The following is a 21,159-nucleotide window of genomic DNA, read 5'->3' as shown; positions in this document are numbered from 1 at the left end:
AATTTTTTTTAAAAAAGACCGCAAAACCTACGTCATTATGCTGTCTATACAATTCAATATGATCTGCGAAGTCTTTCTATTTTATTAATACACCCTGTGAGTGACTGTGACAAATCAATGTCAAGTCAACTTGGTCGTATTTTCCGAGCGGTGTCTACACCACAGATGAGAAGATGGTGGCTCACGAAATCCCACAACCATTTTCAATTACGACGAAAGTGGCTTTTGAGAGAACAGTTTAATACAACAGCGAACATCGTAAGCAAAGAACCGATACATGTGAGGTTGCTAATATTAAATGAACGATATAAATTATTAAATTGTCGTGAAAACCATGGGATAACTTTAGCACGCCAATTTCATTTGAGCAAACCTCGGAGAGCCACGCCCATCTTGCCCCTGATTGGTGCATTTTTGGCAAGGTTTTCTGGACCCATAGCACAAGTACTAAAACTAATGGCAGTCATAATTGGAAGGTATATAAGTAAATATGAATTGCATCTAAGATAGTCGTGTTTATAAAAATATTGTTGGAATACATCTTACAGAGTTTTTCGTAAGTGGTGGAAAAAGCTTCCAAACCATAAGAGAAAAGACTTTAAAAATTTCCTAATGTCAAGAAAAGAGGTTATTGGTGGAGCAGTTGGTGTACTAGTTAGTGGTTGGTTATTTTTGTACTATATACATCTTGAAGAGACACCTTATACAAAAAGAATGCGATATGTTGGTGTTTCACCTAAACAGCTTCGAGAGATTGTTGAAAGTCAATGGAGGAAACTTCTAGAACAATATGCAGATAATATCTTGCCAGTGAATCACCCAGATCACAAGCGTGTATTTCTTATTGCTAAGAAGTTGCTTATGGCAAACATGGATGTAATTAGCCATCATTTGAAATGGGAAATAAATGTTGTTGAATCAGATGAGATCAATGCCTTCGTTCTACCAGTAAGTGTTGTGGAAATTTTAGTTGACTACAGTTAAAACTTCCATAACTGTCACTTATAATTTATTTAGCAATGCTCTCAGCTAGAATAATTTATTCAACTTTTTCATGAAGAATTAATGTGTTGCAAGTTGTAGCATTAGTATTATTCAAGTAATGATGTCAATGTCCTTTTGACAAACTGTTACATGTGCATTTCAGAATGGATTTGACTGCAATAAAATAGTTATTTATCAAACAAATTTTCCCTTTCAGAATGGGCAAATTTTTGTTTTCAGCGGATTATTAAAATTCCTCCCAGATGATGATGCCCTTTCAATTGTCCTCGGCCATGAAATTGCTCATGCAATTCTGCAACATTCGGTTGGTATTTATCATAAAAATGGTAATAATTTGACTGGAAATGTTTCTTTATTTTGCATGGTTTTACCACAAAAATTGTATATTCCTTTTCATTTTAGGCAGAACAATTATGTTTTAATGGATTTGTGAATTTGGTAAAGGTGATCTTGTTGGCAACAATTTGGGCTCTGATTCCCAGTGATTTTCTAGCGTTTTTAACGCAATTTATTCAAAACACGATACTAGGGGTGTGAAAAATGTTTATGTCTTTAATGTCTTAGAGATGTAGCAAAGTTTGAGAAATTAAGTTAACGATTTTGGCAACAGAACCAGTGCTGTAGAAGTGGGGAGCGCTTGGGGGAGGAGTCCCTCTTCTTCCTTTGAAATGGGTAATTATAAAAAGGCACTGTTGACAAAAACGTCAAGAGAGCCTCCCCCCCCCTCTGATAAATTTAGTTCTACAGCACTGAACAGAACGGAACATTTTTGATGACGTAAACGGAAAATAAATGCTTCTTTTACAACATAAGTTGTTGCACGAGAAAGCAACAATGCTTCTTCTGCGAAAGCAATCCCTAGTGAAACATCCTCATTGCAAAAGCTAATGTAAAATTATATTATTCTTCAGCTACTCGTGCATTTGCCTTACTCGCGAAGCCTTGAAGAAGAAGCGGACAAAGTCGGTCTTTACTTGACGGCAAAGGTATACAACACCCCAAGGTCTATAAAAGAACAAATATGTCATTTAAAAAAATAAGGTAAAGTCTCAAGACTACGGTAATGACGAACTACGCAACCAAGAACGACAGAATTTTCAATATGAAATATAATGCGAAAGATAAAGCCAGGAAATGTGTTTTTTTTGTAAGACACCCACGAACTATGGCGTAAAGCCCGCCGCACACTGGTGAACCTGCCGCGTGTACTTCTTATTCGTGACAAGTGTGATCGATAAAATTTCCTAGTGTGCGCGTAAGTTTTGAACAATATTTGTCTTATCTATCTCACTTGTCACGAATAACAAGTACGAGCGGCAAGTTCGCCAGTGTGCGGCAGGCTTAAATAACAAGTGCATACTTCCACAAATGAAATAAAGCAAAAATCGAGATTATAAGATGATATTCAACTTGAAATGAGATAAATGGAATTGCGTTTTAGTGAAAGCTGTTTCTCGTTGCTATAAAGGCATGCTTTGATGTACGAAAGGGACCAAAAGTTTGGAAAAAATTCAACGATCAAGAAAAACTTCAAGATATCACCAATGTTGAATGGTTATCTACTCATCCTTCCCACGCGAGCCGAGAAAGGAATCTAGAAACTATTGTACCAGAGGTCAGATAATGTTTGTAAATTTTGGAAAATTTGCCAAGCCTTGGTGATGTTTCCGATAATAATACCGCAAACATGCCCTTATTACGATATAAAGTTTGTTTTTCTAGGCATTGGCGTTACGGAAACTTTGTAAATGTCCAGATTTAGCAGGTGTGTTGTTTGCTAGACATAATATGACTAAATTTCCTTAAGCCATAAGAACTTAATTACCTTTATTGTACTCTTGTTTAGACAACTGCATTATAAACATTGATGCATTAAATGTTTTAAAAGATGCTAATTAGTTTGTGTGTAATGTACTCATTGAATATTATTCATGTCAGTTGAGACCTGATGGTCATCATTAGCTGCTGCATATTGTATTAATAATTAACTGAAGCGAAGAATAAGGGAACGCCATAAAAAGGCTCAGTGAATATGGAGCATCTTAAATATACATAACGCACAAATGGAGTGACTTTCCGCAAAAGTCACTGCCCAGGAAACCATTCACTCAACCCAACATATTTTCTTAATTAAGGATGAATCCATCGTGTCAAGAAATCGTGTAGTAACATTAAGTGCTTCCTCAACAATTGACCCCACTGAGACAGGCTGAAAATTTATTTTCCTTACAGGTTATGCACCATTTGGAACCGTAACACCTTTAACTTTGTCGAACTAATCCGGAATGCACCATCGTTCTTATGGAAAAAGAACTCCTCTGACAATCTACCCAATTTCCGTGCATGACCATTGACGTTATGATTTCGTCATAACGATGATCGTGGGTGAGAAATTACCAGAATGATTATGGCGTAAAAAAACGTTTTTGAAATACGAACGAGAAGATGATGTCCAGAAAATTAAGAACGTTTGCAATTGGTCATAAATTTATTTTTCCTAAAATCTTGACTCAACAATTCTATGAAGTCATCTGTTAAATTCGCTTGTACGAAAATGAGCTGGAAAAACTGCCTGATTTGTATCTGGTGTATTCATTATTGTTATGACATAAAAAATAGTCTCGAAGGAATTCGTAATTTGTTTGTTTACATTGATTAATTACAGTGTTTTAACTAATAATCAATTAAACAATAAAGAGCTGAAATTTTGATAGTTTCAACCCTAATATTAATGAAGGAATCATCAGCCTGATAACTTTGGTCATAAAATGATAAATCCATTTGAGCAAGAGAAAAAACAAGAAAATCGCTTCTAATTAAGTAATTTTCCATATATGAGAGTATAGTACAGTACCGAATTGTTGAACATTCCTTGGCAAATGATAAAATCGTTAAATTCAATTGACTGATGACCTTCCTCTCAATAAAATTAATCCGTTAAGCTATTTTGTTTTGCTTTGAAAAATAACGCGTACTTGGGCGTACTTGATAGCGAGATAGCTAATACTGACAGGGAAGAAATTTGCCTATCATGTCTGAAGATTAAGTCATTACACTGTCACATTTTTAAAAAAATACAAAAATCATTTTAAATAATCGGTTCTTTTTTCAAACTGCATTTCATATTTCATATCTACTTCTTTGGTCTGTTTCATTCGCATCTTTAACTAACATAAATTAAAAATCATTTCCTACACGACTCTATGATCATAGGACATTTTCAACATGATTTTTAGAAGTGAAAAGAATTCAAAATATAACAAAAAATCTTAATTACGTAGAAGCAAGCAAATAAGGTTAAGATCGCTATGTAGATAGGTGAAGCGCAAGCATTTACTGAGATAAAATATGTTTTTACAGTGGAAGTCGTAAAATTTACTTCTTTAGTTCGATAGACTCCTTGTTTCTCTGTTCACAAAGTTGTGAAAAAGACATCCACTGTTTCATTTTGTTCCTTAATCCTGAACAATTTCATGTTTAGGGGGAAAGGTTTGTTTTTTTTCATGACTTTTTTCTGAGACAAATCAAATGTACGGCGCAGATAAATGGTTCGTTTCATTAAGTTGTGTTTTCAAGTGGAACATATGTACTGATAAGATACCTTTGTATAACATGCGTGGACACTTGCATGCTGAATAATCGCCTGATAAACTTATAGTCATTCTTTGCATTATACAGTAAATATTTGAATCGCGTGGGATTTAATTTTCGTATAAATCTGACAAAAAGGATGATTGCTGTAGTAACGAGTGTCAATGAAAGGTATGAATGAAATACATACGCATATCTTATCGTTTTGACAGAATAAACAGGAATATTTAACGCCAATTCGACCAATACTACATTCTTAAAGAAGAGAATGATCTGTAAGGTTTCACATCACGTCTCAGCAGCAGAACAGAATTTTCAAATACAATTTTGCAAGGCAACGCAGATTATGTTAATTAGATTTTACGGTTTTAGCAACAAATGCATTACGTGTGCTTTTACTAAAGCTTCCTTGGCACAAAGTGCCAAAGATTTTAATATGTCGTTTTCTTTTCTATTTTAACCGGGAGAAGTGTCCAGAAATAAGGAAAACGTAAAGAAAGATTAAATAAATCTTCTTGGATTAGAGGCAACTAGAAGAAGTTAACAGGCAAAAACTACTTACAACCTCTGCCATGTGTTTCTAATGTCATTGTCAAGTTTACCACAATTTCACTGACATTGATTCCAAGGGTAATGGATTATAATACGTTCATTAACTCAAATTTTGAAGACGTTCGGCAAAATAATTATTCTTAAGAATGCAATTAGTATACACGTTGATAATAAAGGGGAATTAAGAAAAAAAAGGGAACAGTTTACAATCTATGGAATCTCTGAGAAGACAGTGTCAAGCGACATCATACAAGTCGTCTAGTGACACATGCACAAAGCCGGAACTCGTGAAATAATCTTTAAAGTTGAAACCAATTGAGTCATGAAGATCAAACACTAACTGTAAACTGATTTATTGACACAATACGCTCATGAAACTCCAAGCAATCTTGTAAATGTTAAGTGGATAGAGATTACCATGGTATATTTGACATTCAATAGATTAGACGAAAAATTTGCTCGAAGAAAAACAATTTGCAGATCTGTAAATCTCTTTATTTTTATAGAAAACACCGCGAACATTCTTCTCACCTCCATTAAAAAGCAATCTTTAAAAAATACTTTTTTTTTATCTCGGATTGAACAACGTACGTAATGACTGACGTAAAACCTTCACGCTCAGACGATAACTGTTTTAATAGTTTTATTGTGTTACGTACAAGTTTAACAAAATGTTCTACGACATAGCGTTTTTTACGATCATCTAACATCGCATCTTTCAGCAGGACATTTTAACTATAGATAATACGAAGATGCTTACAAGTTTACCAATAACGTAGTCTTAAGCGGAGAAAGCCAATCATTAAAAAACTTTTCAATTTCTCGTTCTATTTGTTTTTAGCATTATTCAAAAAATAAGCTGGGTGCTGGTTGGCCCGCATATTATTCTAATTAGCATTAGTCCCATCACACACTGCGGTATGCAATGTCGAAAAGCATGCAAATAATGAGTATGTATAATGCACGTAATGTATGAACAAGGAATTTTATAATCCTTGCAATTGGTGTAATTTTTTCTTTCAATGATGCAATTTGAGGAAAAATAAGCATGAGAACAATGCTATTCAATTCAAATCTCCTTATAACTGTCAACATAATCAGCCATCCAATTTGTGCGCAACTTGGAGAACGTGTACTTCAATTGTTCATAAGCTTTTTATCGCTTTAAGAATTTTTATGAAGTAACCAATCGCATAGCAACCTACGCAGCTAATTATGACCCAAGGAGAGCAAGACTTCCCCAACGGAGTGTATATAAACGGTGGAAATTCTTGAGATGATTACATTGCGCCATTTCATTTGATAAGGACACAAGAAACAGAGAGCTGTTGAAGGAAACATCGATTTCGTCATAACAAGGTATATAGACGGCTGTTTTAAATGTGAACTTCTTCAACTTGAAGTGTCTTAAGACTACATTTTTCGTCATTTAATAAGGAGGAATATGTATAAAGGAGATTAAGTTTTGATCGTTAAATATAGAGACGAAACTTCTCAAAGTGACTGCAGTTCTTAAAATAACATACTTATGAACAAAATCAGACCGAAACAAACTAAATAACAACTTAGACCTCAAAACAGAGCACCGATAACTGCAGCTCTTTAATGCCCTACCATAGTAATTTGGCCGTTAATCGCTTCTCTTTTCAGTCATCACTCTGGATTCTTTAGTACTTAATAAGTAAAAATGCACATGCAAAATAAAGAAATATTTTACATAATGCTGCAATTATACAGACGAAATTGTAATATTCTGATTTTATAAACACTATGTTAAAGGATACCGGTCTGTATTCACAAAGTAAATGAAAGACATTGCATCGCAACCAATAAAACAGTTGAAAAATACCATTTTCTGTTGGGGAGTGCATTAATCTTTAATAATGTGTTCACTTCTTGCCATACACTAGTGTAGATGAAGAGACGAAATCCTAGTCACGAGTTCAGGTGTTTGTAGAAATGTTCAACTATAAATAGATATCAAATTAGACTATTTTTGTGTTGTTCACACAAGGATCTTGACAGATTTTTTTCAAAGCCGGATGGTTTGCGTTCTTTGAGGGGGCTTTCGCGCAATTGAGTTTGCAAATGCATGTAAAACGAACAAAACCATTTCAACGGCTCAAAACTTAACCTTTGCTCTCTATACACACTTTTACAAGAGCCTGCTGCTGACGTCTGCTGGTGTTCGCAAAAACTTTGAGATCTTAGACTTAGCGAGCAAGTAATTGAGGTTGTTGGGAAGACGAAACAGCCAACTTATGCCAGGCTTTCCTTGTTTTAACATTGGATATGCTAACAATGTATATATATATATATACAGTTTAAATAGTTTTTGAGTGGCATTCCTTTAGTCAATAAATTGCAATACTGTTTTCGGTAAGCTAAGTCGTGCATTTGGTCACGCACTCACCCACGCTAATATAAAAAACACGTGTAGATGAAAAAATGACTTGAAATAGGAAAAGTCCGACGCGTGGTTGTCGTAAACAACTACGAATGAAACGAATACATGGCACTGATGACATTTTATTGAAATTAAATTAATTTCACAGACATTTAGAATTGCTTTTTTGGCTTCTGTTCTTTCGACTTGCTGACATTAAAAAATGAAATGAACGAGACACGTTTTTCACAACTACAGAACAGTATTGTTGTCTAGATGAGTTTTGTACCGTGCAGGTATTCTAACATGTTTCAACACTACACACACATATATATATGATCACTTCATGCATGTGTTGTAAAAATTCAATTTTATGATAACTTTAGCGCTCGATTTCATCTTAAAGTGCAACGTACATAGCAGTATTGATAGAAACGTAGCAACTTCTAGCTCATGGTAGGCTGGAAAGCTTGTTTCAGAGATATTTGAAGATAATAATCAATTCCACTAATAATTGTCAGATGCTCAGCAATATGTAACAGTAAGATGTAAAGAAAAAGAGAAAATGGCCAATTTACTCTGGCATTTTGATGAAATTTTGTACCCATATAAAGTAGCAGATCAAATTTTCGTAACACAACCGTAAATAACATCATATTATTGATTTAGACAAAGATGACTTCTTCTCGTTGTTTACTAACTTTGGTGCTATTCATCAGTCTACTTCTGCCACGAGAGGCAACATCACTACCTTCGCCTTCAAAGTGCAGAAACATCTGTTCCAGCAACTATAATTCATGTATGCAAGCTGCCCCAGATAAAATCTCTGCAAACAAATGTACAGTGTCAAATAATGAATGCTATAAGAAATGTACGAGGCAACGAAGAAGTATCATGTGGAAGTTGTAAAAGAAGAACAACTGAAAAACACTTTACATAGAAATGGTAAAGAATTCAGTGAAGCAATAGTAGTAAGAGGGAGTTGTGTGTAAGTTTGAATTGGGGAAGAGAGAAATTTCAAGTAGATATAAATCTTGTCAAAGACTTAGTTAATATATGATGTAAATTATACAATAATAACAATAATACAATGCTAGATGTATATAATCATTTGAATAGACAATTGGAGTTTAAAATGAAGAATTAAATCGATGAATGCAATAATAAGTTTACGATTTTGAGTAAATTCACTAATATTTTCTTACAATAATTGTAGCGAAGTGTATTACTTTAATTAATGAGATTTACTTAAGTCATATAGATAGTTGGCAAGTCATCGTTAATTATAAATTAATTTTGAAGGGAGGTAAACCGAGATATAAAGTTTTCCTCTAGGCAATGATCATCATAGAGATCATCAGAAAGAACTATCTCAAGAATCTTCAACTCATCATAAACTGTTTAACAACATCTCAGTGTTATCTCACATTTTGTAGTAAAACTCAAAGTACATTTGCTTTCTTCTCAGCCCGATGAAACTCAGTTTTTACATGTTAACCACCAGGTAACTTAACAATACACACCCTCTTCTCAAGAGAAAATTTTCAGATTTCTGCCATATTTACCAATGTTCCATTGTTGCCCCGTAAACATTGACAAAATGTTAAATATCATTTTACTATATTACACTATCACTGAAGTAAAAAATATCATTTTAAGGTTTCGCGATCATATGAGGTCAACAATGTTGTTGAAATACCATAATTGATTCTGAGTTTGAAAAATTTGCCCAATTTAATTTAATCTAATTTGGGCGTAAAAAAAGTAGTTACGTCATTGTACATATTGGAAAACATACTCAATAACACGTAGATTTACACAATAACGATAAAAATGAGCAACTTCATGTGATATTTTTTCATAATATCTGTGATTTTTGTTTATATAAAACAAATAGATTACATTTAACGGTTGTCTATACAGTTATAGATATACGAGTATGACAAATGACGTCAAACCAGTGTATCTATAGACAACAGTTTAATGTAATCTATTTGTTAAATATATAAAAAAAATTAAATACATTAAGTAATGTTATGTATCGACACGGGAGATATTTCTACGTATGTAAACAAATAATTTGAATTGTGCATCTGAGCCATTTAATAGTTGAAGAGGAAATAAACATAATGAACATATTGTATTGTTATAAAAAGCTGATTGTCTTCAGTCATGTTGCAAACACAGAGAAGCTGAGATCGATTCTTAAAGAAAAAAACGAGCTTTACAATTTTATTCATTCACATTATTTAGTTCATATTTACAAGTTTTTACAACTTTGCGTCATTAGAAAATTATCGACAGATGGCGAAAAATAACCATAATACCGCTCTTTTTTCTCAAACTCCATCAATTTCATAAAATGTATGTTGTTAACCAGGGTCAAAAAGATTTACTACGGGCAGGCAACCTTTCCATAAAGAAATTGTAAAAGCACTTAGCTTCTTTTGTTGTTCGTATTTAAACGTTTGCAGTCATAGCACGATTAACGATACCAATTTCATTTTGCGAATCATCGTTATTGTTAACAATAGATGAACCCAGTGACTGAGATTCATCCATCATAACACTATTTTGTGATGTGTTTCCAATAAGAATACTTTCGTTCCCAGATTGTTCATGTATTGCTTCTTCATTCTTATCAGTTGGGACACATGTGTATGACGGAGGATTGTTTGGGAGACAATCTCCTTGAACCGATGGAATGCCAAGAATGCCTCTCTGCCATATACTAAGTGCCTCAGAACTTGTCTGGTGAAGTGATTCTACTGAACGATATCTAGGTGGTGGTATTCCTAACAAAGAAGCATTGTGGATACCACTCTGAGAGAATTCATCTCCAAAGAAGTATGTTCCACGTATTATGGAAATTGGATGCACTTCATCAGGATTAGTGAAGTAATTAGGGGGTGGGCTAGGTAGGTCTGCATTTGAGGTAAACTGTGATTGTTCAGAGGTTGTCAAATCTTGCCTTTGTCGTGTTGATCTTGTTGATCTATCTTGAATAATACACTTCTTGAAACACACTAACCCCAAACAAAATATTACAACTGATGAACATATTGATCCAAGAACAACAACAAATATTTGTAGTTTATGCCATCTTTCTTTCATGTCAGAACAAGAATCTTCATCGCTACGGTCCGAACATTGCATGACATTATCACACTGCCATGAACAGCGAATGGCTTGACCATTCTTGCATTTGAAAATAAGAATTCCATTTTGTACAAAACAATTGGTTTTATAACTGCTTCGAGAGATTGATATGAAGCTTGCTTCAAAATGTGTTATGAAAGCATCATTAGATCGATATGTCACAACAAGAGTTTGTCCCTTTGATGCTATAAGAGCTGGAGGGGGATTATAATCACAGTATTTACTTGAAGTACTTCCATCCCAAACTTCAACATAATTACCAGAACAAGATAAACTGTCATAAGGAATGTTAAGATTTGTGAAAGACAGTACAGCAATTTTTCCAGAAGGAGCAGTGAGGTTCCATTTCTGGCAACTTTCATAGGAAGATTCAAAGTTTAATTGATTGTAACCCGTGTTAAACTTACATGTTTTGTATGTGTCGTAAGTAGCTTCAACACCAATTCCATTATCACCAGAGGAATGCACACGAATTTGCAGCTTCGTTGAAGATGACATCACTGTAGTTGATGCTGAAGGTGAACTTATGACAGTAGGATTTACTGTACTACCGTCTTGTTGAATTTCAATAAAGTTATTTACAGGATTCAAATGGTTTTCATTTACAATTACTAGTTCAATGGCAATCCCAACAACATCATAATTATCATCATTACCTGTGTCAATTATCCATTCACACTCTCCATGCAGTGGAGAAGGATAGCCTGATGTTCTTAAAACACCTGTCTTGGATCGTAATATTTGTTTACATTTCGAACTTTCGTTAGTTTGGTATTGAACACTTATGTTGTATCCAATAGTCATTTGGTCCACTTCATTTTGGTTTGTGGCCCTGTATACCATTTGTATGATTCCGAAGAGTTCAATAAAATCTTTGCTTTCACGACTAAAACAGTACAAATAACTTCTTTGCAAATTACGAATTTCAAGTGAACTTTCACATTGTTCATTCGACAGCGCTTTACGCAAGTTTGTTAAAGTCAATTGTGTTTTCTCCTTTGATAAGCTGTGTATTATAGCTGAGCACCTTTCGTTTGAAAAGTTCTTCGTTGTCGATGGGAAAACGATTTTACCTTCTCTTGATTCATTTGTATAAATTGAAGACGCGTTAGTACAAAAAGAAACGTGAAAATACGACGCCAAAACTGTTTTGAAATTTGCCATAAATACAAACCAAAATACACACAGAAGCCCTTTAAATTTAGTCATCATTTCGTAAAAAGATCACCCAAGTAAGAATTATTGCCTTAATATCAACTGCAAAGCTTTGCACTTAAAAAACTTTCAACATTAAACTGTTTTTCTATTATAATAGCCGAACACTTGAAGATTGAATGACCGGAAGTGAAGGTGGTAAATGATGATAAACGGAAGCGTTGTCAAGCTACACTTCCCGTATATCACGCTATCGATTATATCATTGGTTACATTACTTCTGAATTCGGTGTAAAGTTAAACAGGTGTAAACATATTGCGTATCATTTACGTGTGTTGCTATTAAATTTCGATTTTTTTTCATGGAGAGCCATCAACATATAGTCTGATGAGGACGTCGTGCTTTCATGACGTCATGCTTTCATGACGTGTTTCAGTAATTAAAAATGAAGAATGTCATTTAATCGCTGATGAATGGTCATTCACTCCTTCAACGAAGCAAAATGTTTAAAACATATTTTTGTTTACAACAAGGAATCTTTGACGTACTCTTTGTTTAAGCAAGTAAATATTTGAAGTCTCTTACCGTCTCTACGTAAGTGCTACATCATCTGTTGAAAACATAGATCAAATGCAATGTGACGTCTGTCGTCTAATTCGTGCGTGTCATAAGGAGATTTTATGATTTTATCATTACAATATTGTAAATTTTTAGATCAGTAATCACGTTTGGCAAAAAAAATACTAATGTTGCGTTTACTTTACGCGTAATTATTCGCCAGCGTAGGACAAAGAAACAAATGTTTTTTATGAAGTACTTCAAAATCTCTTTTAAACGCGGTTGCGAGGCAAATAAAAATAGAGTTGGTATGTCTGTATCGTTCCCACGTATTTTGTGTGATTACCACATATAACAGTGTGTGAGTGTGTGATAAAGCAAAAATGGAGTTCGGTTAAGATTTAGGTCGTAAGGACTCGAACAAACCAATTTAGAAAAATAAATTCCATTGTACTTTTATAAAAATATGCTGCAATTTTATAAACAACAACCTAAAGTTTAAAGTAAATGGTTTGAACCCGGGAGTATCGTTACATGTTTGTAAATGTTACATGCTTGCAAATGTTATTTGACTCTGAAGATGACTACCGCTAAGGTTGTCGAAACGTCAGTCAACAACAACAAAAACAGTCCTTCTCAGGAGTATACCAACCTGGACGATCTACATTTACAAACATGTAACCTAAAGTTTGTTTGTAGTATTGCCGATGTTGAGTGAAGCAAAATAAGAGCGTTTGAAGCATAACCTCGAATTTTAACAAAACAGCAGTTGGAGGCCTTGAATGAATACATGTACATGTAAAAATCCTACCTTGTAATAATTTTGATGACTTGTCATTAAAATTTCCATTTCCATTCAACTTCTTGTTTTTTCCAAGTTCTACTAAAACATTCCACTCTATCTCCTTCCTGAATATCACGAAAGTTAGCAAAACACAAACCACATTCTGTCTCCTTCTTTGCTAAGTCAGTGTCGTCATCGCCTCGTTTCATACTAGACAGATGACCTGGGAAAAGATCAGAACAGTTGCTCAAGTCCTGTAACACTCAAACACCGAAAGGAAAGCCTTAAAACTAAAGGGTGAGTGAAGACACATCGTAGCTCTTTACCTTCCAAGAGATTTTTACTACAATTTGAAGAGATATTCAGAACAAAATATTTATACCTTCAAATATTACGTTACTATTTCTATACACGCGATACATTTCCTTCTTTTTCAACTGACCCTGCTTTACCCGACATCCAGCAACAGAAGCTTTCCTTTTACCACTAAGGTGAAATACTTGTAAAACAGTTGCCTCGCCAACAGGAATGTCTTCACTAACTAAAGGTAATTTGAGCGACATTTCATCCTGGAACAGAAATACGTTTCATAAAGCCAGAAATATAAAATTATTTTATCCTCTCAGTTTTTCCAATAAACCCAATAAAAGGTATAATAAAGAGCTACAAAAAAAACCCAATTTAAATTAACGTTCTTGTCTATAGTCTACGAATGGGGAGTGTTCACAGTTGTAGGTAAATTTAAATGAAAATTGTCCAGCGCACTAAATATTTATACCTAATATGAGTGAGTATCCCGATTGGTTCAATCAGACAATGATGAACATATTTAGATTAATAATTTCAAAGTTTTTACACAACAAATTTTACTTCATTGTCCTTGAATTTACATCGAACCAATAGCAAACCCAGAATATATAGAAACCAATAGCAAGCCCAGAACATATAGGAACCAATAGCAAACCCAGAACGTATAGGAACCAATAGCAAGCCCAGAACATATATGAACCAATAGCAAGCCCAGAACATACAGGAAACAATAGCAAACCCAGAACATATAGGAACCAATAGCAAACCCAGAACGTATAGGAATCAATAGCAAACTCAGAACATATAGGAACCAATAGCAAACCCAGAACATATAGGAACCAATAGCAAACCCAGAACATATAGGAGCCAATAGCAAACCCAGAACATATAGAAACCAATAGCAAACTCAGAACATATAGGAACCAATAGCAAACCCAGAACATATATGAACCAATAGCAAACTCAGAAAATATAGGAACCAATAGCAAACTCAGAAAATATAGGAACCAATAGCAAACTCAGAACACATAGATAGGTACATAACATTCTACCCTGTGTGATGTACAAGTACCTTTACCTTGAGAGATTGGAGTAAATGATAAATAACTTGTCCTGTATAGACTTTCACTTCCAACTTTTGTGCGAGTTTTTGAAGATCTTTCGAAATACTAACGTTGAAACAGAACAACATTCCTATGGACAACAAATGAAGAAGCGTAAACTTGCTGAAGAAGTAAAAGTAATACAAATTCGTAAAAGCTTCAAATTTATAATACCTTTAAATGGTTCCAAAAGTCGAATATCATTCTCCGTGACAGGTCCGATAGCAGCAGATAAGATAGATAGTTTTGGTTTCTGAACTTTATATGTTTTGATAGCATCAAGTATGGCCTCAAGAGAACCATTCACATCACCTATAGAAATGTAAGCATTTTAAGTAATCGGTCGAAAGTCGAGTTACCCTCGAAAATCCTCACAATCAATCTGCTTTAAAGGAATACCAACATTTGACGAGACTATAATTCTAAACATCACCAGTCATCACAAATACATGTGAACTGGATGAATTTATTATAGGTGGGCATACCTACGATCACTCGTGGATAAAAATGATTATTGGTGGGTAAACCCATAAATCACTAGAGGACAACAATGGTTATAAGTAAGCGTAAACCTTCGCTATAAGTCAGGGAAATGGATAACGTTCACAAGCAGTTATGACACTGCAACAACTCCAACCCTTCACCCTCCCCTCCCCCCTCCCACAAAAGCAAAAAGTCAAGTTTAATCTGACATACACAACAATCATGCAGCGAGAACTTTGAACGTTTTTTCTTCGTCACATACACATCATCAACTGCTGTTGAGTATTTTCGAGCACAGACGCATTCTTTCCTTAAAGAGTTCGACATACAATACCTTTGATGATAATGTCTAATCTATCTGAATCATCGTAAGTTTTACTGAAATTTTTCATCATAACTTCCAAATCATCCGTCATCTCTGACAAACTTCGTTTCGACGTTTTCAAATTCTTCTGTTTATTCTTACGATAGTTTACGACTTTATTTGCAATGTTCTAAAAATAAAAATTTATGACTCATCAGTAATGTGACAACCAACAACGTCAATTTACTTACAATTTTACACATGAGACGCGCAAAGTAAATCTCAAAGTGAAAAAAAAAGCTTTTCGAAATTTGTTTTGTTCAAGATGCTTGTTAAAATTTAGTCATGTTTTAAAAACGTCGCTTTTTAAGAAAACATGTTTTTTCTGTCCATTGAAATCATTTATCGTTGGAAGCGTACTTGTAGCTATGTTAATACAATTTACCTCAGATTCCACTTCAAGTAAAATCTCCCCAGCATCAGGAATTGACTTCCAACCCAAAACCTGAACAGGAGTTGAGGGAACAGCTTCTGAAACAGGTTTTCCAGCGTCATTTAATAATTGACGAACCTATTGAACAAGAAAACATCTCATTTATGACATCAGATTGTGGGTTCAGTTGTTTTTCCAGTAAACTATAAGACATCACCCGGCAATGTGATCAATGGACGTATATCCGGGGCATAGATTTCTAGTTCAGCACCCTCATAGATCAATCGTCATTGAAGACCCGGATACAGTGTTTTTCAAATATATATAATACATATGGATTTTTGTGGATGTAACCTAGTGATAATTTAAGGGCAAAGCAAAACACAAATTCCGAATAAGCAGGTCGTCTTAAACATCATGTACAAGACGAAAAAATAAAACTCTGAATTGTCGACTTTATTTCAAAGCCATCCTCAGACAGAATAATCATATGGATACATCGTGTTATCTCAATATGACCTATTTATTTGGACCTGTTATTGATAAAAACAACTAGCTGGGATTCAGTGAGGTATCAAAAATTATTTTGGCAATTCTGAATGGTTATTTCGCAGAAACAAGTAAAACAATTGGAGGGCAGAAGCGGAGAAAATTATCGAAAATTGATAGCTGAAACAAACCAAGTAACTGAAGACTTTAATACCTTTCCATAACAGGACCCAGCGACAACCACTGAGCCTTGCCGTAAAACACCTCGTTGAACTAGAAGAGTCGTAATCCCACTAGAAAAACAAAAGAACAGGTTTGTCAGCAAAGAAAATTTAGAACTATTAAACAAAACAAATTTGCTATTTTTAATGATATATATTCTTAATATTGCTGTTTTTAACGATACATTACTTAATAAGGATAACATCGACAGGCTTACGTATGAAGTCTGGGTGTTGCATAGATATAGGATATTTATCTGGTGAAGTGGTATGTACATCACAGCATTCAATAAGCATCAAATTTATTATCATGTTGTACGTATGTTCTTCACAGTTCAATCATACCCTCTTCCTTTTTCTTTTCTTGATTCCAAAATGACTCCTTCTGCAGGCCCAGTGAAATCAGCCCGTAATATAGCAATTTCACTATGAGTGCTTATGGCTTCAGTCAATAGTTCAATGTTTAAGCCCTAGGAATGAGCGTTAACTATAGTAAAGCAGTTTCACTATGAGTGTTTATGGCTTCAGTCAACAGTCAATGTTTAAGCCCTAGGAATGAGCGTTAACTATAGTAAAGCAGTTTCACTATGAGTGTTTATGGCTTCAGTCAATAAGAATGAATAGTAACTTAGCAAATAGGCATAAAAAATTCTTTGCTACCAACTCACTGTCAAAGAAGATATTTCCACAGCTTGAACATCGCCGCCAAATTCTTCCAATTGCAGACCAAGTCCAAGAAGTTGCTCTTTCACTCTCGACTGTGAAAGATAATAAGATGATGATAGTCAATGGGTAAACAAAGCACTTTAGTTATTTACTTATTTTACCACATTTGCTTTACGTCCAACGTCGATCTTGTTAATGGCAACAATCACAGGAACTGTCAAAGAGATAGAAAGAAAAAAGTTAGAAAGACATTGTTGCAAGCAACTAGTTGGACAAAAATCGTGAGCAATATATGCCACATCATCTATGATCATTTCATTAATGAATGGGCGAGAAATTTATATTATAAGACCTGATACATGTTATTGTTATATATACAACCAAACATTTAAAATTATCAAAAGATTTTAGCCATACGTATACCATTGGCGTCATTTGCATGGTTGATACATTCAATAGTTTGAGGCATGACACCATCATCTGCTGCAACCACTAACACAATGACATCGGTCACGTGAGCACCTCTCGCACGCATTTTTTCGAACGCTGCGTGCCCCGGCGTATCAATAAAAGTAATATATGATCCATTCTGGAGTTTGACTACAAATATAATTACACAAATTCATCTCAAAATAAAGAGTTTCTGGTCTTGGTTTTGTTGGAACAACAAATTTACAAAAACTAGAGATTCAAGGATAATGCAAAGTTTCAAAAAAGAACATTGAACCACTCATAAAATGTTTCATTTCATTTTGATTCGTGGCAAACACCCATTGACTTCATAGCAAATAAAAACATTTTTAATAAAACCATCACAAAGCTGTTTTTCGGGAAAGATAATGGTAGAGATTTGGAAGCGTTTTACAATGGCGATTTCAAAATTGGTACAAAAAGCCTTTCATTGTTTATTTTTACTTGTAAAGTTTCTATATTTCTAAAGACTGTTAAGTTTCCATGGAGACATTGGATTGCAAACTGTATGCACTTAGAGGATTATGAGGTACACAGGGTGTCACAAAAAATCGGAGCTTGAAATAAATTAATTATGAATTCACTGAAATGAATATGCACAATAATGTAAATTGCATTCAAAACAGTTTAATGAACTTTACAGTACAGTATACACTCACTTTATTTCAAATTTATCACTCAAAAATTTTGTAACATCAAAACGACGTTAACTGAGTTATATAACACTGCTCAGAAGAAAGTATACCGAATTCCGAACGCGTTCCGAACTCGTTCCAGTTGCGCTCCAATTGCGTTCAGCTCAAGGTGGAACGCGTATCAAAACGCGTTGTTGGCCGCATCTGATCATTGATCGGTAATCATCATTATATACTCACTATACAAGTGTTCAATTTCGGAAATTTCCATGTTATACAGAGTTTTTTTGCACAATCGCGAGCGCGTTCAGAACGTGTCCCCAAATTTTCTTCGAAAGTGTTCGGGACGCGTTCGAAACGCATAATGGAACGCAAATGGAACGCTAATGGAACGCAAATGGAACGCTAATGGAACGCAAACGCAGTGTTAAGTTACTTCTGAGCATTACTGTAATGGTTGCAAAAACGTAATCGTATTTTCCATAAGTTATTTTGTGTTTGGACAAATGTGTAATTAAATCAACCAAGCAGAAAAACATCTATTGTAGAATAAATTATCAAATGCAGAAATACCTGAGAAAGCACCAATATGTTGTGTTATTCCACCAGCCTCTGTTGAAACTACAGATGTTTTTCTCAATGTGTCAAGCAATGTGGTCTTTCCATGATCAACATGACCCATTATTGTCACAACAGGTGCTCTTGGTTTTAGAAAGTGCATATCTTTACATGGCTCCCTAACAACATAAAAAACAGAATTTATACAACATATACAAGATACATGTTGAAGAATGACTTTTGCTGATTCTTTTTTTCAATCTGGTAGATTGAAACTCCCAACAGTTTCTTAATCTACAGGTTGACAAATATAATGAAAGAACATGAAAAACCTTGGTGAAACATCAAATTCTTTGTCAAGTATCTTGCAGAAAAGCCATATTCCAAAAGTACTAATTCTGCAACTTCTGATCTGAGAACTAAAAAAGGAAAGTATAAAACCAGTTTAAACAAGATGAATACAACAAGACTGGAGAAAATCTTCCAGCATGGTCAGGAAATTTTTTTGACTTAAAAGGAAAAACATCACAAATGCATATGCATGAACATAAAAATGTCATTTATTTCATTTTTCAAGTGAAATGATGAATAATATAAATTATCAATAAAGTACTAGAAGTATAAGTACAATAGTACTGATACAGTAGAGTCAAAGAGTAATTAGAATGGTTTGAGTAGGTTTAGTAGTTTATGTTATTCTTGTGACTAACTTTGAGGAATGCTTTTAATAAACATTTTATTTTGTTGAATAAATCTGTTTACAAAAAAGTGTGTGGCACAGAAAAAAAAAGATACATAGGCATGTGATATGGTTATAATTTGTTTACACATACAAACCTGTTTTGTGTCCTCTGCTAATCTTCTCTCCTGCATCTCTCGCAAAGTTCAAAATTTCTTCTAAAATGTGCAATAAAAATATATGGTCGATTAAAATTACTAAATTTTATTTATTACCATAATCATTAGCTATTTTCAAAAATTTGTGATAAATTTATGACACTTGATCTTAACATTGCAATAGCAACTTTCCACAAGGTTTAGACCACTCTATTTTTGTTATAACATACCGGTCGAAACACCAACACACTTTGCAAGCTCTGACACAGTTACTGAACAATCAATTTGAATTTCTGGTAGTCTGTTCTACAAAATATAAATGCAATTTCACAAAAGAAAAAAATGATGGTTCCAAAAGCACTTAAGGTACAAAACTCACTCTTGCACCTTGCCTGTCACTGAAGTTTCTGCAATATATATTACAACAAGATGCACGTCTTTTTAAGATTTCATTCAAGCGATATTGTCTTCCAGTTTTTAGCAAAGTATGAAACAACAAACGCGACAAATAGCGCATGCTGCAATCTTAATTCTCTTTTTCTCAACGAGAACAAAACTCCAAACAAAAAAATTTATAAGTTAAGTTAATAAGTTTTTAATGAGGAATGTGGAATTAGGTTAGCACTATTTTCCACCCAGCAAACCGCCCTTTACTTTACACAATCGGAAATAAATTAAAGATGGCGGCTAATGGGAAAGAACCAAAAGCTAAAAGGAAACCATGCATGCACTGGTACTAGGTCGTTTTGAGATGGCGAGTAATTTTATATTTTTATAATACAGTTTTTAATATCAACATATGAAAATATTTACAGATAAATGTTGCAGTATAAATTTTCATGCAACCACCTTAAGTTATAAACTTATAATCCAGGCTGGAAAATATGTCGTTTTTCGACGATTGTGTAAAATATTATATAAAATATTATATTGTGTAAAATATTATATTGTGTAAAATATTATATTTCAAAGTAAAGGGCGGTTTGCTGGGTGGAAAATAGTGCTAACCGTGGAATTAACGTCGCCATCTTTAATTTGGCGGAGATAGAAACAAGGGGGCTGAGGAAAAGTCGGTTAGCAAAAGAGGTCTTATGACGTAGCCAAGAAAGCTAAAGATGTGCTTGTAATTTGTAGTAATTTATAGTAATTAGTTTGTTTTTCTTATGATTGGTTTTTAATAGAATTAGTGTTGCAATTAATATCAAAGAAGAAAAATGTTTACATAAGCATGAGTGGTGTTAATTTTAGTGAGGGGTATTATAGTAGTGGTGCTAGAACTAGTAGGATCTCGCAGTTGCTTGAGCCCTTTGAAACTTAAATTATGAACTTCACTTTCAAGAGCACTTGAATATATCAATAAAATCCTCCTTCCTTTGATTGATAAAAGGTCCAACAATTTTTCACAAAGCAAACTGGTTAGTCCAATATTAAAAGATTTTGATACAATTTTGGGCTTCAA

At 34.1% G+C, this 21,159-nt stretch overlaps 2 protein-coding genes and 2 long non-coding RNA genes across 6 annotated transcripts; 3 read left to right on the top strand and 1 right to left on the bottom strand.

Moving 5' to 3' along the window:
- The first annotated feature begins 117 nt into the window (after nt 1-117).
- LOC124442851 (metalloendopeptidase OMA1, mitochondrial-like) lies at nt 118-3,731 on the top strand. Its single transcript, XM_046993352.1, has 8 exons — nt 118-476; nt 549-948; nt 1,202-1,309; nt 1,408-1,536; nt 1,917-1,991; nt 2,474-2,620; nt 2,728-2,770; nt 3,238-3,731. The coding sequence occupies exons 1-8, from the start codon at nt 118-120 to the stop codon at nt 3,282-3,284; spliced, it is 1,308 nt and encodes a 435-aa protein (XP_046849308.1). The 3' UTR covers nt 3,285-3,731.
- LOC124442850 (translation initiation factor IF-2, mitochondrial-like) lies at nt 1,339-20,316 on the bottom strand. Of its 3 annotated transcripts, none has more exons than XM_046993349.1 (17): nt 20,080-20,316; nt 19,931-20,006; nt 19,701-19,760; nt 19,196-19,282; nt 18,879-19,042; nt 17,623-17,799; nt 17,361-17,413; nt 17,202-17,291; nt 16,879-17,003; nt 16,527-16,605; nt 15,836-15,961; nt 15,421-15,580; nt 14,778-14,915; nt 14,579-14,694; nt 13,574-13,760; nt 13,219-13,414; nt 1,339-2,010 (listed from the first exon to the last, which is right to left on the bottom strand). In XM_046993349.1, exons 5-16 carry the CDS (start codon nt 19,024-19,026, stop codon nt 13,245-13,247), a joined length of 1,569 nt encoding a protein of 522 aa, XP_046849305.1. In that variant the 5' UTR covers nt 19,027-19,042; nt 19,196-19,282; nt 19,701-19,760; nt 19,931-20,006; nt 20,080-20,316; the 3' UTR covers nt 1,339-2,010; nt 13,219-13,244. The 3 variants fall into 3 exon arrangements, with proteins under 3 accessions (XP_046849305.1, XP_046849306.1, XP_046849307.1); XM_046993350.1 differs by having other exon boundaries at nt 20,088-20,310; XM_046993351.1 differs by lacking the exon at nt 1,339-2,010 and adding an exon at nt 7,658-8,360 and having other exon boundaries at nt 20,080-20,310.
- Nucleotides 6,109-8,698, top strand: LOC124442855. Its single transcript, XR_006947378.1, has 2 exons — nt 6,109-6,507; nt 8,204-8,698. It is a non-coding gene; the product is annotated as an uncharacterized LOC124442855 (long non-coding RNA).
- Nucleotides 13,410-16,851, top strand: LOC124442856. The gene is made up of 2 exons (XR_006947379.1): nt 13,410-13,488; nt 16,540-16,851. It is a non-coding gene; the product is annotated as an uncharacterized LOC124442856 (long non-coding RNA).
- Nucleotides 20,317-21,159: the final 843 nt, after the last annotated feature.

The sequence above is a fragment of the Xenia sp. Carnegie-2017 genome, unplaced genomic scaffold, assembly GCF_021976095.1.
Source record: "Xenia sp. Carnegie-2017 unplaced genomic scaffold, XeniaSp_v1 HiC_scaffold_20, whole genome shotgun sequence".
Lineage (NCBI taxonomy): Eukaryota > Metazoa > Cnidaria > Anthozoa > Malacalcyonacea > Xeniidae > Xenia > Xenia sp. Carnegie-2017.
This window is presented reverse-complemented; position numbering and strand designations above follow the sequence as displayed.

Coding starts and splice junctions, on each gene's coding strand:
- LOC124442850 (XM_046993349.1), bottom strand. CDS start 19,026: ATGCACTTTCTAAAACCAAGAGCACCTGTTGTGACAATAATGGGTCAT. Junction 17,800..18,878: donor ACATATTGGTGCTTTCTCAG/GTATTTCTGCAT, acceptor TTATATTTGTAG/TCAAACTCCAGAATGGATCA. Junction 16,606..16,878: donor AGAAAAGAAAAAGGAAGAGG/GTATGATTGAAC, acceptor TTGTTTTTCTAG/TGGGATTACGACTCTTCTAG.
- LOC124442851 (XM_046993352.1), top strand. CDS start 118: ATGTCAAGTCAACTTGGTCGTATTTTCCGAGCGGTGTCTACACCACAG. Junction 1,310..1,407: donor ATGCAATTCTGCAACATTCG/GTTGGTATTTAT, acceptor TTTTCATTTTAG/GCAGAACAATTATGTTTTAA. Junction 2,771..3,237: donor TAAATGTCCAGATTTAGCAG/GTGTGTTGTTTG, acceptor TTTTCCTTACAG/GTTATGCACCATTTGGAACC.